Source organism: Podarcis vaucheri (assembly GCF_965113315.1).
Source record: "Podarcis vaucheri genome assembly, chromosome: 6".
Classification (NCBI taxonomy): Eukaryota; Metazoa; Chordata; class Lepidosauria; order Squamata; family Lacertidae; genus Podarcis; species Podarcis vaucheri.
In genome coordinates, this window is record NC_138764.1 from 44,516,902 (window position 1) to 44,533,067 (window position 16,166).

Below are 16,166 nucleotides of genomic sequence, written 5' to 3' on the forward strand. Positions count from 1 at the left end.
CTATCCAAGCACCTTGTCCACAATCTCCAGCCTTACTAACTGAAATACAGAAATAGGGGTGTTGAAATCTTACTGTGTAATCGTTTGCATGACTATTCAGAAGTATGCATCACCAAGTTATATAGGACTTGCTTCGGGCAATACAGGATACTGTGTAGATATAGGATGGCAGGTCAGCTTAGATTAAACAGAGGACTTAACAACCAGCTCTCAGAATACTGGGGAAAAGGCTGCTCTCTCCCTCCCATGTAACTGGTTCTAATCTTCGCCCTGCACTCATATTGAAGCTTTTGTACAAGTCCCTAAGACAGCATGGAGATGGAAGGCGCAATGTTAAATCTTGTAGTCCTCTTCCCAAGTTAGTACTCCACATGAAGCCCTTTCCAAAGTGCAGGTTCTGATGATACACGCTACCGCCCCCACCGAAAACAACACATGCCAATCTGTTCCTTTCCTAGAAGAACTGTGTACAGTCATTTTGAACAAATCACGAAAAAGAGCTGGAAGACAGCTGCTGCAACTGATTTGCTCCGTTCCGAATGTATCTTTTGCATGCAGCAAAGCACGTACTAGATCTCAAGCAGTAGGAGGACTCTCTCCCCCCCGCCGCCTCTACTTACCACTGTTTGCTCTGATGTTCTCCCTTAAAAACTGCCCACTAGAAAGATGATGGAGGCCAAAGCTCTTGGCGATCCTCTCGCACACGGTTCCTTTGCCGGAGCCCGGGGGACCCAAGACAACAGCTCGCAGAAGCTTGGAGGCCATTGCGCCCAATCTAGGAGAAGAAGCAAAGAGTCAAAACCGTGACGTCCAGCAAAACCTGCAGAGCCGAGTGCGGCTCCCATAACGCTCTGCCTTATCAGAGAATTGCATACGGTCCCGTCCTACGCTTCCTAACTGCCCTTGCTTCCGTGTCACAACACACCCCCCCCCCCAGTACGGGGTGGGGGGGGGGGACATCCCAGATTTCAAATCATTCCAAGTCCGGAGCAAGCGCCACAGCAGTCGTTTCCGACCGTGTTGATCTAGCAAAACTTTATTCCTCCCCGCCCATCACCTCCGGAGACGAGGCAGGAATGTTCCCCGCGAGGGGTGGGGAACGGAGAACCGAATGGTGGTTTGTCACTTCCAATCCCTTCCTCCCAGAGCCAGTTAAATAAATGCAGAGGCACAGAAAGCAATATGGAACACACAATTGCAAAAATTTGAACGAGAGCTATGCCCGTGTGCACTCTCTCCCTTCCCCACCTCGCCTTTTTTGCACGTGGACAAAGTCTCCCCAAACGCCTTTTAAGCGGCAGCAGTGATTCCACAGAAATCAATAATGAAACTTCCTTCGCGCCGTTATGAGTGAAAATTCAGCCCTGCCGTCCGCTAAAGCAGCAGGCTACAAAAAAGAGAGAGCCCCAAACACTAACTTGGCTTAGAGACCCTTAGAAAACTTCCAGAAAACTTTTGACGCCTGAACGGAGAAGGGGGGGGGCGCAAGCAAGCAACGCGGTCCATTCTTTTTATCCTAGTCGGGAAAACTGACACACGCCCAGATTTAAACAAAAATAGCCTGTTAAGGTAAAGAGAAAGAAAAGTCAACTCACCACTTCTTTTGAGCGTTATAAAAGAGAGGAGGGCCGAGGGAACACCAGGAAAGCAAATAAACCCGCAAAATGGCGTTTTTAAAATGTTCAACTGATTGTTTCACATGTTACCTCTCTATCCTGACATCCAATGAAAAAATACAAGCTCGCAATGCACCCCCCCCCCCTTGCTGTCCCGCTGCTCCGCCTGCGCCTTTAAGAGGAGAGAGTGAGCGCCTGCAAAGGCAAACTGCTGCTCTCAATTACTCATCCTGGCCGCGAAAGCAGCGGCGGCAGCAGCAGCCAGCCCAGCACATCATTAAAGCAAAGAAATGCCAGTTGTATGTAGACAACAGCGAAGAGAACTCCGCCCCTTGTAGGAAGCAAAGAACTTCGGGATTTGTAGTACTGATCTGCATTTTAAAAGCCTACCGTTCTTTAACCTCTGCCGCTCGGCTGGACTACGTATCCCAGCAGCCCAGTGGAAGTCGACCGTGTCCCACCCTTCTCCACCCACCTTGCTTATAGGAAGACGCTGGAATGTAGGTGCAACTGGGCAATGTGTGATTTTTAAAATGGGGATTTTTGATACGTAGGCGCTGTTTCGTAATGTTACAAAGGATGGCGGGCGGGACAGCTCGTGCAAGAAATGTTTTTAATCAGCAGCGAATAGTCTAGAGGTAGAAGCAATCATTTTATCAAAAGCGTACTATTTGTTGTTAACTATTTGAAACCTGGAAGTTTGTTCCTCGGATGCAGAGTTTCTCCATCCCCTTTGCTAATTTTAAGGGTTGGAAACACAGTAGAGAAAAAGGAAGGCAGCGGGTCCCCCTACTGGCACCGAGTGAGTAGGGAACAATTATTTGCAGCCGGAATCCTGCTTACTCGGAAGTTGCCTTGATTTCTATTAGACGAGGCGGTATCATGCAGTTTGCACGGTATGACTTTTTAAAACAAAAAAACACACCCATACATTAAGAAACAACCTTCTAACAAGACTGCTAATTGGTAGGTTTGCAACGTCTAGGAAGAGGACAAGACAAGTGGTGGAATTTTTAAAGAACAGCCACGGACCTAGTCATTTCTATAAATTCTTCCTCCCCCCCCCCGCCCAATCCTCGAAAATACATAAATAAAATTTTCATTGAGATGGATATAAATATTACAATTAATGCAGTTACATTTTTTTTACATAAATACCACTACTCATTTAATAGATATCATTCAACTTTAAAAGTTTCTGTATCCAAGTTCTGAGGGCAAAACACCTCCTGCAGAATGTGCAACCTGACGCATACGCTGTATAACAAAATACAAGCCACAAAGCTGAACTTGATACATATCTGCTCAAAAGAAAGTACATTGCAGCCTTGAAGTACTAACTTGGAGAGGCCCTGGGAGTCATTTTTATACCTGCTTTACAAGGGCCCTCACATCCCAAATTAGGAAATGCATGCAACCCTCTCATGCCGTGGATGCACAATCCCTAATAATAATTAAAATATGGACCCAGACAGGTGCCCAGCCTTATCCTTATACAATCTTTGGACTGAAGGAGCGTCTCCACCCCCATCGTTCAGCCCGGACGCTGAGGTCCAGCACCGAGGGCCTTCTGGCGGTTCCCTCATTGCGAGAAGCAAAGCTACAGGGAACCAGGCAGAGGGCCTTTTCGGTAGTGGCACCCTCCCTGTGGAACACCCTCCCATCAGATGTCAAAGAGATAAATAATTACCTGACATTCAGAAGACATCTTAAGGCAGCCCTGTTCAGGGACGTTTTTAATATGTAACGCTGTACTGTTTTTAACACTGATTGGGAGCCGCCCAGAGTGGCTGGGGAAACTCAGCCAGATGGGCGGGGTATAAATAATAAATTATTATTATTATTATTATTATTATTATTATTATTATTATTACTACTACTACAGACAAAAACTAGAATTACAGTGGTACCTCGGGTTAAGAACTTAATTTGTTCTGGAGGTCCGTTCTTAACCTGAAACTGCTCTTAACCTGAGGTACCATTTTAGCTAATGGGGCCTACCACTGCCACCGTGCAATTTTTGTTCTCATCCTGAAACAAAGTTCTTAACCCAAGGTACTATTTCTGGGTTAGCAGCGTCTGTAACCTGAAGCGTCTGTAACCCGTACCACTGTATAATGGAAATAATGTTTCAGACATCACATAATAACAAATTGAAAGGCAAGGAAGGAAAATAGAAACATTTAAGCAGTTTCTTCTGATGAATCACAAACATCTACATATGAGCTTCATATGCAGCATCACTCATCATTCTCTGCTATCTTTTGAAGAAACAAGTTTGTTTTCAATTTGGAGGGGGGAATCTAACTACAAAACTGCAAGCCGTTTTGTGACATTTAAAAAATTTAAAATGCAATTGGTTACATAGCTACTCAGAAGCAAGTCCCCTTGAGTTCGAAAGTATTTACCTAGTAACAATACTTACCATGGAGTAAGTTGCATTTATTTCAATGGTGCTTGCTTCTGAGTAAACCTGTTTTGAGATTGCACTGATTGTTGATGATTCAAAGTTGATGAGAGGTCTAGAGGAGGCAACATGAGCTTGTGGAATGCTCTCCCCAGGGACCTTCAGCCGGCACCTTTGTTACATATCTTTAGGCAAAAACATTCCTCTTCTCCTAAGCCTTTGGCTAATTAAGCAGTCTATGGCCTTTTAAAGGGGGATTCGTTTGTTACTATGTAGTGCACTTTTGTGTTTTTATATTTTATATTATAAACTGTTCTGTGATTGTAGAGTTGGAAGGGATCCCCGAGGGTCATGTGGTCCAACCCTCTGCAATGCAGGAATCTCAACATGTGGCCCCCTTTCCAAGCTGAAAGCATACTGGACCCTGCTTAGCTTTGCAAATGTGCTAGCAGTTTTATTGCTGCACCACAGAGTGGTATAGAAATTGAATAAATGAACAAAATACTGTAAGCTAAGTACAAGTACAAATCTGTGGAATTTCACTCCACATTTTGTGGCTACTTGAGCATGCTTGACATACATACTCGTCCTCTTTAGGCTGTGTGTGTATTAGCAGTAGAGAGATTCTCACACTCTCTTCACAAAAGGATGCTTCATAAAATAGTAATAAATCTGAGCACTGCTTTGAGTTTCTTACCACTTGGAGAATCATGGAACTGTTCATTTCTGCAGCACAAGAAACCTGGGAGAAATATCTCATGAGGGATGTCTGAGAGGTCAAAGTGTGCTGTGGGTTATGCTGGTTGAACCTTGCTCAGTCATAGGGCTGCACTTCCTTCTGGACAACCTTCTGCAGCCTGCATAATAGCGGTGGTCAGGGCTGGACGACTCTGGGGTTGCGTGCTCATCTCACTCTATAGGCCGAGGGAGCCTGTGCTTGTCCACCGACAGCCTCCAGATCATGTTTACCTTCCAGCCGGAGTGGTACCTATTTATCTACTTGCACTTGACATGCTTTCGAACTGCTAGGTGGGCAGGAGCTGGGACTGAACAACGGGAGCTCACTCCGTTGCGGGGATTTGAACCACTGATCGGCAAGCCCTAGGCTCTGTGGTTTAGACCACAGCGCTACCCGCATCCCAATGTGAATGTTAGGTTCCTACAATAGGCTACTTTCCATATTCAGTCCCTCTCTGCCTCTCTATGACAAGAGTGGTTTAACAATCAATTGTTCTTCCCAGAGAGCTTTTGGAATTGAAGCTCTGTGAGGCAAATTGTCTCCTAACAACTCCTAGGACCCTTGACAAATTACAATAGCCAGGATCCTTAAGGGGAGGTGATGACTGTTTAAAGTAGTGTTATACTGCTTCAAATATATAGTGCAGATGGAACCTATAGGCAAGCAAAAAGCGTTAGGAGAATTCAAGGACACATTCCAGGCCAGTGAGGGATGTGGCTTGGGGAGAATCCTGAACACAGGTTAGACAGGCCAGGAAGGCTGCATTTGACCCCTGGTCCAGAGGCTCTGCATTCCTGTTTTAATGGAAGGTTTCCGTTCTAATGGTGCTGTTCATACCGCTGTTATATGCTGCCTGAACTTTTATTGCTTTATTTACACCACCTGAACTTTTATATTTTGTTTTATAAAATGTAATGGAATGTTGGCATTCGTCTGCCTCGGGAGACAATGTAGGAGTTCTCCTTTGGGGGCAAAATCAAACTGTTGGATGGTTGCAGTGCCTGCTGTGGCTGTAGAGACTGATAAGGAAGCGACATGTTTGTTGCAGCTGGGGAAGATGGCGGCAACTTCAGATGCACCATGGTGTTTCTTCTCTCTGAGCTTCTTCCAGCGCAGAGGCAACAGCTTGCAAGGGCAATTGGCGGGGGTGGGGTGGGGGACATTATTCGCACGGTGTTGTGCGTGCAATGGGAGGAGCTGGGGTGGAGCTGAATGCATCAGCAGCATAGTTTCAGTGGCCACTGGCTCCTCCTGCTGCTGCTGCCACTGCCACGGTGAGGGGCTCCTTTGGCCCTCCTTCCTCTCCACAGGAGAAGGAGGCAGCCACTGAAGCTGTGCCACGTTTGAGGGGCTTACAGTGAAGATGCCATATGAACTGTCAAAGGTCCAACATACATCATTATGCTATTTTGTGTGAATACTGGATCTATGAAAGTTCATGGCTCATGCCAATATTTAAAATAGTAAAGGAGGCTGCAGCCCTTATTTGCATGTGTAAAGCTGCCACCAGAAATTAAATAGCCACAGAACTGTATGTCACCTGCATCCGAATGCTTTTTCAATGCAGCCAATTCACACCTTTGGTTCTGAGCATGAATACCAATTGTGAGGCACCACCAGTGTGAGTGTGTGTGTGTGTGTGTGTGTACACACATGTAAACTGACCCTTAATCCCTGGCATTCCGTCTTATTATTGATGTTTTAAAAAGCAGGAAAAGAAGCTGTTTACCATTGTGCTTCAAAACAGCAGCAGTTTCCGAAATCAAACAAAACCCAAGGGGTAGTGTTTAGTATCCTTAATGCATTTTGGAAGTAGAATTAAATGCCTTGAGTTGGTTCCCCAAGATGTCATGTTGCAGAAAGCCCTTTCGGGCGCCAAGGATGGAGCGAAGCCAGTTTTGCTTTGATACCATCTGAACTGTCAGTGACTCCGGGGTAAGCGACGCCTGCCCTGCGTCGTGTGGTCCTGGTCGGACACTTTAGCCACCAGCTGATCGGGTGTGCAGGTTAGAAGCGATGCGCCCTGTGTTTGCTGCCGCTCTGTCAGCTGAGACTCCCGCTTGGATAGGAGAGGGACCGAGACAAGGTGCCCACACGTTCCCCAGAAGTTGTCTCCTTCCTTTCTTCTTTTGCTGCTTTCATTCTGGTCATGAGACCCGGAAGTGTGTGTGTGTGTGTGTGTGTGTGTGTGTGTGTGTGTCTTTCTCGGTGGTGTTTTGTTTTTTTTTTTAATCTATCACATGGCAGTGAGAGAGATATATAATAAAAACAGAAAAATGGCGACAGTCACGTTGTGGCGAGTCTATGCTGCGTCATTAGATAATCTTCATGCAAAGATCGCTAAGAACAAAGAAAAAAAGAGAGAGGGGGTAGAAAACGCGGCTGGAAAGGTGGGTGGGCAGAAGGCAGAGGCTTGCGGGGAGCGGGGGTTGGACGGGATCAGGGAGGGGGCGAGCGGGCGGGCGTGTGTGTTTTTCCAGGGCATCGCAGCCAGGCAGCCCAACTCCCGAGCTGCCAGGTCTCCATTCACATTTCAGACTCTCCTGGAAAGCCCCGCTGCCGAGGTTGGTGCATGTTTCTACGGCGGAGAGGGGAGGGGTGCTTCTCGAGGGTGCGGGGTCTGAGGGGAGGAGTAGCGGGTCAGATTCGGGTTCCCTTCCCCCTTGTTTTCCCTTCCTATCCGCGATCGCCCGTGGCTGCACGCCGCTGGAGACGCTGGGTTTTGTTTACAAGCGGGTCTCCCTAACAGCTGGCTAATTATTCTGCTCTAACCATCAGGCACGCCTACCGCAGGCGCACTTTTCGGGTACGGGAGCGAATGTTTTGCTTTGCTTTGGGGTTTCTTCCCCACCCCCGAGGGACGGGGAGGTGGGTAGGGGTGGGGTCCCATCTTCTCCCCGAACCCTTTGACGGAGCGGATGTTTAGAGCGAGGCGAATTTTTCTACCCTGCGGAGGGGAGACCTCCTCTTGCGCTGCGATTGTGGAGGTGGCGGGGGGGGGCGCATGGCTAGTGAGCCCCCCGAGGGCGGGTGCCTGGGTAGCTTTTTTAAAAACGTTGCGCACTCTTATTTTGCTGAAGAATCCTGGCGCTGCTCCCTTCCAGTCAAGCGATTGTAAATATAGCCTAGATGTTGTTTACATGAAACATCCAGAGGGAGGAGCCTCGGAAGGAGAAGGAAGAGGAAGACGGAGGAGGCTCCCAGGCTGGCTGGCTGGGGTGAGTATCCCGAAAGGAGGAGCTACAGCTGGGGCTGGAGGCTGTTGTCAAGCAGCCTTGGTACCGCGCGCTTCTGAGGGTCGCTCCTCGGACAAGTGCTGCTCCTCGGATACCCCAAAGCTTCTTCCCTGTTGGAGATTCTGGGCTGGCAAAGGGCGGGCGAGCCGGTTGTTCTGGCCTGCTGCTGTTCTCAGTGCTGGGAATGTCTCCTGCCTCAAACCCTGGAGATGCCACTGCCGTTCAGAGTAGACAGTAGGGGGCTAAATGGACCATTGGTGTGATTTGGTCTAAGGCAGCTTCCTGTAGAGTCGTGTTTCTCCAGTATGGGCACTTTTTGGTGTGCATCTTCTTTTATTTTCAGCTGGTAAGGTAGGGAGGGCCAGGGGTGCCTTCCAACATAATAAAGCTGAAGATGCGCTGAAGGGGCAGCAGATTGTCAGTGACTCAGTGTAGTGCGCTCTGTTCTGTTTGTTTTACTGCAGAGTTTGGATTTTAAGCCAAAATGCTTTGAGGCTGTGCATGAAATGATCATCTTTTGAATTAAAGGGGGGGGGGGTTGCAGCTCTTAGCTCTTTATTGCCTGTCACTTTAAAAGTGAAGGAATCTGCAGTTCTGTGCCACCTGCCCTGTTCCACCACTAGCCCCTGTCACCCACCTTTCCCCTCTGCCTGCTTTAGGGCAAGATCAACTCCTGCTTGTTAAGGCAGCTGGATAGGAAACGCTGAAGGAATGGAAAGGACAGCCTAGTGGCTGTGGCTTTGCTCTTGCTTCAGAGGTTTCAAAAGACCACACATGATCTCTAGCCTGTCAGCTGACAACACTAACTTTGGGGATCTTGTGTTTTTGACAGAGAGATTTGGGGAGATGGAGCTTAGCCCCATCAGTACTGTGGTGAGGTGAGGTGCGCAGTGGGTTGCAAGTTGCATCAGCTAAAATTCCCTCATCTGCACAACTAGGGCCCTGGGTGTTTAAAAGGCTGCCCCTATTATAAGCAGTCATAGCATGCACACCACATTTATCTTCTCTGAGAGAGAGTGACTTGCCCAAGGCCATCCAGTGGCATCTTGGCTGAGCAGATATCAGGACTTGTATGTCTCTTGTCAGAAGCCAGTAGTGTGTTACTGTCTCACACTGGCCCTGTAAGGCTTGAGTTTATCCAGAAATGGTGGTATGCCAACTGACCCTAGTCACGTTTACTCAGAAAGAAGGTCTATTTTCGGTAGTTCATTGGGGCTGACTCCCAATTAAGCGTGCAGGACTTCAGCCTTAATCTCCATCTTGTTTTCAATTCCTGGCAATGCATGTAAGACTAGAGTGCCTCTGGGTATGGCCAGAGTGTCTTTCCATCACACACTGAGTCACTACCAGCCCTCTCCCGCTCATCCTGAAAATTAACTACTGGGCCAGGTAAAGCCTGGGACATTCTGACCCTCAGATTCCAGGAATATGCTCTGAAAATATGGAGTTAGGGAACAAATTTCAAATACATGACATCTTTAAAAGAATCAAGGATATCTGATAGTTCTAGGCATAACAAATCCTTATGAAGCTATTCCCGCAAGATCCAGGGAGCATTTCCTTTCTCTTTCTCCCTCCTGTTTTATTTTTATGTTGCAATTTAGCTGTTTCTGAACACGCTTGTGTCAACTGGCTACTTGCCAGCCAAGCTTCAAGGTCTTCCTGCTCATCCAAATGTACTTATTATTTATTTCTTATTCTCTCTTGCTCCAGAGGGCAGGGTGAAAATATCAGGGAAGCAGACCCCAGCTAAAGATTAGAAGTAGTAGGAGATATTTGACACAGAGGAACAGGCTGACCCTGGGAAGCAGCAGGCGCTCATGTCTAAGCAGAGACTGGGCAGCTTATCCTGCCAGGAATGCCATAGTTGGATCCCACCTTGAGCAAGAGGTTGGGCTTGAAGTTCCTTCCCTAGGTCCCTTCTGCTTGTGTTACCTGAAACATTTTCATGCTGCCAGACATCTTTTATTTCATTTCTGAACTGTATACAATAAATAATTTTAACAAAAATAAAACTGAATAAAACACTTTAAAAATTGACTTCTAGCAGATTAAAACAGCTGGGTAATAATAATAATAATATTATAATAATTTATTATTTATACCCCGCCCATCTGGCTGAGTTTCCCCAGCCACTCTGGGTGGCTCCCAATCAAGTGTTAAATACATTGTTGCCTAGTGCCAACATTATTGTAAAGTTGGCGCTAGGCAAGATTCTCTAAGGAAGATGTTCCATAGCTGGGGTGCCACCACTGAAAATGCCCTGTCTCTTGCTGCTGAGTGCTATTCCTCTGATCAAGGAAATATCAGAAGGAGGGCTTCAGCAGAGCATCAAAAACGTAAGTTGATAAGGAGAAGAGGTGGGGATACTACCAACCCCCAGTCTCACCTGCAGTTGGATCCTAGTTTTTTAAGATCATTTAACTCTACTTGGCAAACCCAGGAATTTTCTAGGGCTAAGTTTATATATGAACAAACAGAATGGCCACTCTGTCAGAATGCTTGGATAAACCATTTGCTTCTTGGTGACTGACTGAGGTTATATTTTAACAAAATATAGGGATGTTTGCTCTCTTTGGCCAATAAGTGACAAAGGTCCAGGTCTATGGCCTTGGTTCCATGACTGCAGCATCCGTGAATTTTGATAGGAATATAGGAAGCTGCTGTATTTCTACTGAGTCAGACCATAGGTCCATTTAGCTAAGTATTGCCTACACTGACTGGCAGCAGCTTTCCAGAGTTTCAGACAGAAGTCCTTCCCAGCCGCACCTGGAGATGCCAGGGATTGAACCTAAAACCTTCTGCATACTAAAACAGGTGTTCTACCACTGATCTACAGCACACCTGAATATGGCAGAGACATTCTAGAAATAACAGCTAGCTCTTCTCTTCCCTTTATTTTGAGTGCTAATAAGGACTTTGGAAGTGATTGAATCTAAACTTCTTTGTGATCAAAATTTATCTCCATTTCACTTGATAATGGGAAGAGATGAAGATACTAACCTCACAAGTCTAACCAGGTCTACTCGGAGGTAACACTACTGAATTCAGTGAGGCTTACTCCCAGGTAAGTGGGACTGTAGCCTTTGCCTTAGGAGACCTAGGATCAATGCTGCCATAATGCTAACCTGATATCTTCCATTGTTTTTATACAAGAGCACAGGTTTGGGAGTTCATATCTGAGGGTTTTTTGGAGAAGGTTGTTTGGTCCATGAGGCTTCCGGGGAAAAGAAAGAAAGACAGGATTACATGCCTGTGAATAATAGCTAATGCATAACTAATAAGGCATTTTGGAGACTTATGTGTTGAATTATTCATTTGTTTGGTGCTCTGACAGCAGAAGTTGCCTTTCAGGGTGAGTGAGAATTCTCTTGTCATATGTAGACTCTCAAATAACAGCTGTCTATAAAGAAAGGTGTGGTAGAAGGGAAAGGAGAAGAATGGACCAAAGAAAGGCAGCCAGAAGCCTTTTGATGACTGATGGCCCAGCTGAGATTTTGTTTATGTCGGTTGTGTGATTCTTGTGGACCATCAATGTTCAGTTCTTCTTAAGCCACAGACAACAGCCATTTAAGCCTATGGCTGGGGAAGCTGCATAGGACTTGCCTACGCCATATAGGTTTTCATTTGGTAGGATGTAACCTGGAGCCTCACCTAGGGTCTGTTCCTCTAGCAGCTACCATCTGGAGAGGGAAATAAAAAGACAGACAGGGTGAGAAAGGAAGCAAGTGAGAGAAAGGAAGATCTAAAAAGATGGATCCATTTAGATGGATAATAGTAAGTTTACCCAGTGTTGAAGGTTGGGATTAAATATGGGCCCTGACTCAAAAAAGGTTGGAGCCTGATGCTTTAAAATATGCAAGGAAAGATAACTCAAAAATAAAATATAGGGCAGAAGTCTTGCTCATTAAACACATTGGGAAATTGATTGATTTTAATGACAGTTTCAGAACTATGGCTTTTCTGTTGCTGTGTCTACATTTTCCTTCTGTTAGTAATTCATTTGTTTCAAAAATATAGATTTTCTTCTTAGTAGCACCCAGAGCACTCGGAGCTCTGCTCTTATTGTAATTTCATACAGCATTGTCTGCTGGGAACCTTTCCTGCCCAAACCGCATTGAAATGTGGCCCTGATTTCAATAGGCCTTGCATACAAGTTTCCCAGTGGGTTGTACTTAATATCTCCCTTGATTAAAATATTAATTCTTGCTAAACATGATTGTGATACATTTCCTTCTTGTAGATGTAAATGCTGAGTAGTGTGGAGGCTGTTAATGAAGCATATGGTGCTATGGGGAAAGGGAAAAATACATTTAGCAACAAGCTGAACTTTGATTGTCATTACAGATTATATAATTAAAAAAATATTGTTGGAACAGTGCAGTGTGCTATAGCTCAGTGGTACAACATATAGTTTACACCATCCTCATAAACAGGCTGTGTATCCCTGCATTGCAAGGGGTTGGACTACATGATCCTCTGGGTCCCTTCCAACTCTACAATTCCATGAGTCTGACTGCATAGCATGTGCTCTACCGCTTGAGGCATGGCCCAGAACTATAGCTCTTTCTCCAAGGAGCTCAGGAGCATATGTATATTTAAAGAAATTGCACTTTTTGTGCAGTATGAAAGGGGGGTGACTTTTGCTAATTCTCAATTTTCCTGCTTCCTCTTGATCCAAACCACTGCCTATTTTTATTACAGTATTTTCATGTGTAGGTGTTTTCTGGAGAGACTGGGTGCTGTTTTGGTTTAGCCTCTTTACCATTGGCAGTTCCTATTGTTTAGTTCATTCTGGAGAGCTAGCTGCACCTCAGTGGTCATTTTAAAAGAAAAGTGAAATGGAAAATAAGGTTTCACATTCCAATCTAATAGGCATTAAATGGCAAGATTCAAAACATTCACTTTCTTATGTTAGTTGCATTGTGCTTGTTTGGAATAAGAAGATTGGGAGTAGTAGCAAACTCACTTTATGGTTCAGTCACTTTATATGTGGGAAGTACTTATACTTACTAGATGATGGGCATGTGAAGATGGGTAAGGAAGTTGAAGTCGGTTGCCTAGCTCTGTTCAATTTCAGAGTCTGTTATTTCTTCACTTGGGGAATTTGATTAGCAGAGTATGTGAATTACGGTATACCGTAATGAGGACTCATTCAAATACTGCCTCCGACCTTTCTCCTCTCCCAAAAAAACCCCAAGGCAATATGTTATTTTGCTTTTCTTGCTGTAGGTCTCAAGTAAGAATGCCTCTTTCAACCCTGTTATTCAGCTTCTCCAACATCTGGCACCATCGTATCTGAAAATGACAGGTTTGTATTAAGAGGTCTGGATAAGTGTGAGTGCCAAGTCTGTACTTGGAAACAGCCATCTGTGTGTGAACTGCTCTTAGGGCTGCTGGCCAGCACAAACACAAGGGGGAAAGCCCACATCCAACACCTGAAAGTGCATACAGTGCTGACCTGGGGGGTTGGGAGACTGACTCGAGGCAGTGTCTCCTTCCCCAACAGGTGATCACTATCTGAACTGAATATCTTGCTCATCTGTTTTGTGGTGAGTGCAGGAAATCCTCACATCTTACATCTTGCAGCTTATGCACAGCTGTTTATACACAGTATGATCTCTGGATCTGGGGCTATTATGTTACATGCCTCTTTTCTTTTATACTGGCACAGGGGTTTGTGGGAGATACCCAGAAAATTTGGGTAAATAGGTTTGTCGGATCATTCCTGGTTTCAACTAACCAAGATCGGATGGCTGGGGCTTCATATCCCGTTGTGTAAATATCTGTCTGCTGTTATGTAACATTTGCTTGGGATTTATTTTTAAGACGTTAAAAGTATTTTTCCAAGAAGTTTTTCTGTCTCTTTATTGCCCTCTTGTGTTTAAAAAAGTATGCAAGATTTATTCCAATACTAATTCAGCCTAGCAATTTCTCTGTGCAATTGCTTGATGGCTTTATGATTCCCATCTTGTAATATGGAAACATTCATTGGCGTATACATAGTTAGTTTGGGAACTTAGATGCAGATTTATTTATTTATTTGCAGTTCTGTTTCCTTTCATTTCTAGAGATACTGGTTTAACATTTTGTATTTTGGATCTAAATGTCAAGGAACATCGTAGCCTGAGGTTACAGTTCACGTCTCGCTGAAGTTAATGGCTAAGCAGCCATTGATTTGAGTAGCATCCTAAATCACCAGACTTATATAAGCCATCTTCTTATGTAATTTTTCATTAGCTTTTGTCTTCATATGGAAAATGTTGACATCTTTCTGCAGGTCGCCTTTTTTATTCTACTTGCATTCCAGTAATTGAGTGCAGAACTGTTTCTAGCAAAGGCAGGACTTGCTCTGGTTTCTTGCTATGTTTGTTAATACCCGTAAGAGTACAGTAAGAGGTTATGTGAGGCTCAATTTTGACTACAAAAGTCCAAACTGGTGTGCAGCACCAAATGTAGCAGGAACCCTTTGTTGAAATCTTCTGTTCCATGGGGCTGGAGGAGTGGTTTAAGGCACATTAGTAAATAAGGTAAAGTTAAGCTTACCTGAGCAAAAAATCAAACTAGGGTTCCCTCTTTACAATTTTTTTAAAAAACGACTTGTTTGCTTTCTGTTTATTCAGAACTATCAGTGAACATGATATTTAACAGAGAACTATAAGCAATACAGGGACGCAGGTGGTGCTGTGGGTTAAACCACAGAGCCTAGGACTTGCTGATAAGAAGGTCGGCGGTTCGAATCCCCGCAACGGGGTGAGCTCCCGTTGCTCGGTCGCTGCTCCTGCCAACTTAGCAGTTCAAAAGCACCTTGAAGTGCAAGTAGATAAATAGGTACCGCTCCGGCGGGAAGATAAACGGCGTTTCTGTGCACTGCTCTGGTTCGCCAGAAGCAGCTTAGTCATGCTGGCCACATGACCCAGAAGCTGTACGCTGGCTCCCTCGGCCAATAAAGCGAGATGAGCGCTGCAACCCCAGAGTCGGCCACGACTAGACCTAATGGTCAGGGGTCCCTTTACCTTTATAAGCAATACATAGTTCCCTGCCCCAACAAGCTTACAATCTAAATATAGAGGTGGAGACAGCAGAAGGAAGGATGTGGCGGTGGTGGGGGGTGAAGATAAGCAATATAGTTTATATGTTTGTGTGTGGATGCAATTGATGTATATGCATATTAATGCTGCCCAAAATCACCCTGCCTAATTAGAGATGGGCTGCCTGAATTGGGCAGGTCCTGAATTGGGATGAAACATTTTGAAATGCTTTGTGAAACAAAGTCCTTTTACCCTGCTTGTATAAACACTGGTGCAAATGGTGAGACATCAGTTGTAATAATGTGTTTTTTTGATGTAACATGAGCATTTGAAACACAGTGATTTGCTGCTTCCACCTGTTTAAATGGCCACAGTGCTATTAGGTTCATTTAATCATTCGTCATTTGGCTAACATAAGGATGGCTGGCCTTTCAGCAAGAGGTCTCGTATATCTCTATCACAAGGAAATTTCATTGAGGGCTCCTTGCTATTTCAGAGTTCACATACCCAGGTTCTCACTCCTCACTAATGCAAAGTTTGCAGTACCTATTTTTCAGATTGAAAGTGCACTGCAGCGCCCAATATATTTTCTCAGCATTTTGTATTTTATTATTCAGGAACTTGGGCCTCATGACAAAGCATGAAGACTTGCTAGTAATATTTAGCACTTCTGCAGTACCTTTTTCATATTCTGAGTGCTTTACCATACCTCATCTCAGTAACTGTTCTGGTAGACCTGTAATGTAGATCACATTCTTATCCCCCTGTTACTGAAAGGGGGTTGCAGTTTGCCTGAGGCTGCCTATTGCATTAACAGTCTCTTAGCCACTGGGCTAGATAGTCACCCCATCTCTGATCTCTCTCCTGAAATTTGAACTGGCAGGTTTCATAACAAATGCAACACACCAGCCACTGGATGGCACTGACTTTCCATTAGGGAGTAACACTACTAGAGACAAGAGTTCTGTTGGGATCAGTTCCCAAGAGTTTTGCTGCATTGTTTTTGGAAAGATGTACTCACAGATGAGCCCTGGGTCCTGGAAATTCCTTTTTTGTGCCACAACAGTTATTAATGCTACAGTAGGTAGTCACAAAAGCCCTATTTAACCTAAGACTATAATCCTATACTCACAGACC

General features: G+C 45.0%; 1 protein-coding gene and 1 long non-coding RNA gene across 5 annotated transcripts in view; one reads left to right on the forward strand and one right to left on the reverse strand.

The window, feature by feature from the left end:
- The window catches only part of AK4 (adenylate kinase 4), a 35,260-nt gene extending 33,350 nt beyond the window's left edge, over positions 1-1,910 (reverse strand). The window contains exons 1-2 of one of the 4 annotated variants that reach the window (XM_082227614.1): positions 1,707-1,910; positions 621-775 (exon numbers count right to left, since the gene is read on the reverse strand). In XM_082227614.1, the coding sequence (XP_082083740.1) occupies positions 621-765 (145 nt within the window). In that variant the 5' untranslated portion in view covers positions 766-775; positions 1,707-1,910. Of the gene's footprint in view, positions 1-620; positions 776-901; positions 1,033-1,253; positions 1,367-1,595 lie in introns of those variants that run through there. The other 3 variants (XM_082227613.1, XM_082227615.1, XM_082227612.1) reach the window with 3 other exon arrangements.
- Positions 1-16,166, forward strand: part of LOC309534981 — a 131,822-nt gene that overhangs the window by 98,920 nt on the left and 16,736 nt on the right. The window contains exon 4 of the long non-coding RNA XR_014220948.1: positions 13,231-13,309. This is a non-coding gene — a long non-coding RNA (uncharacterized lncRNA). The remainder of the gene's footprint in view (positions 1-13,230; positions 13,310-16,166) is intronic.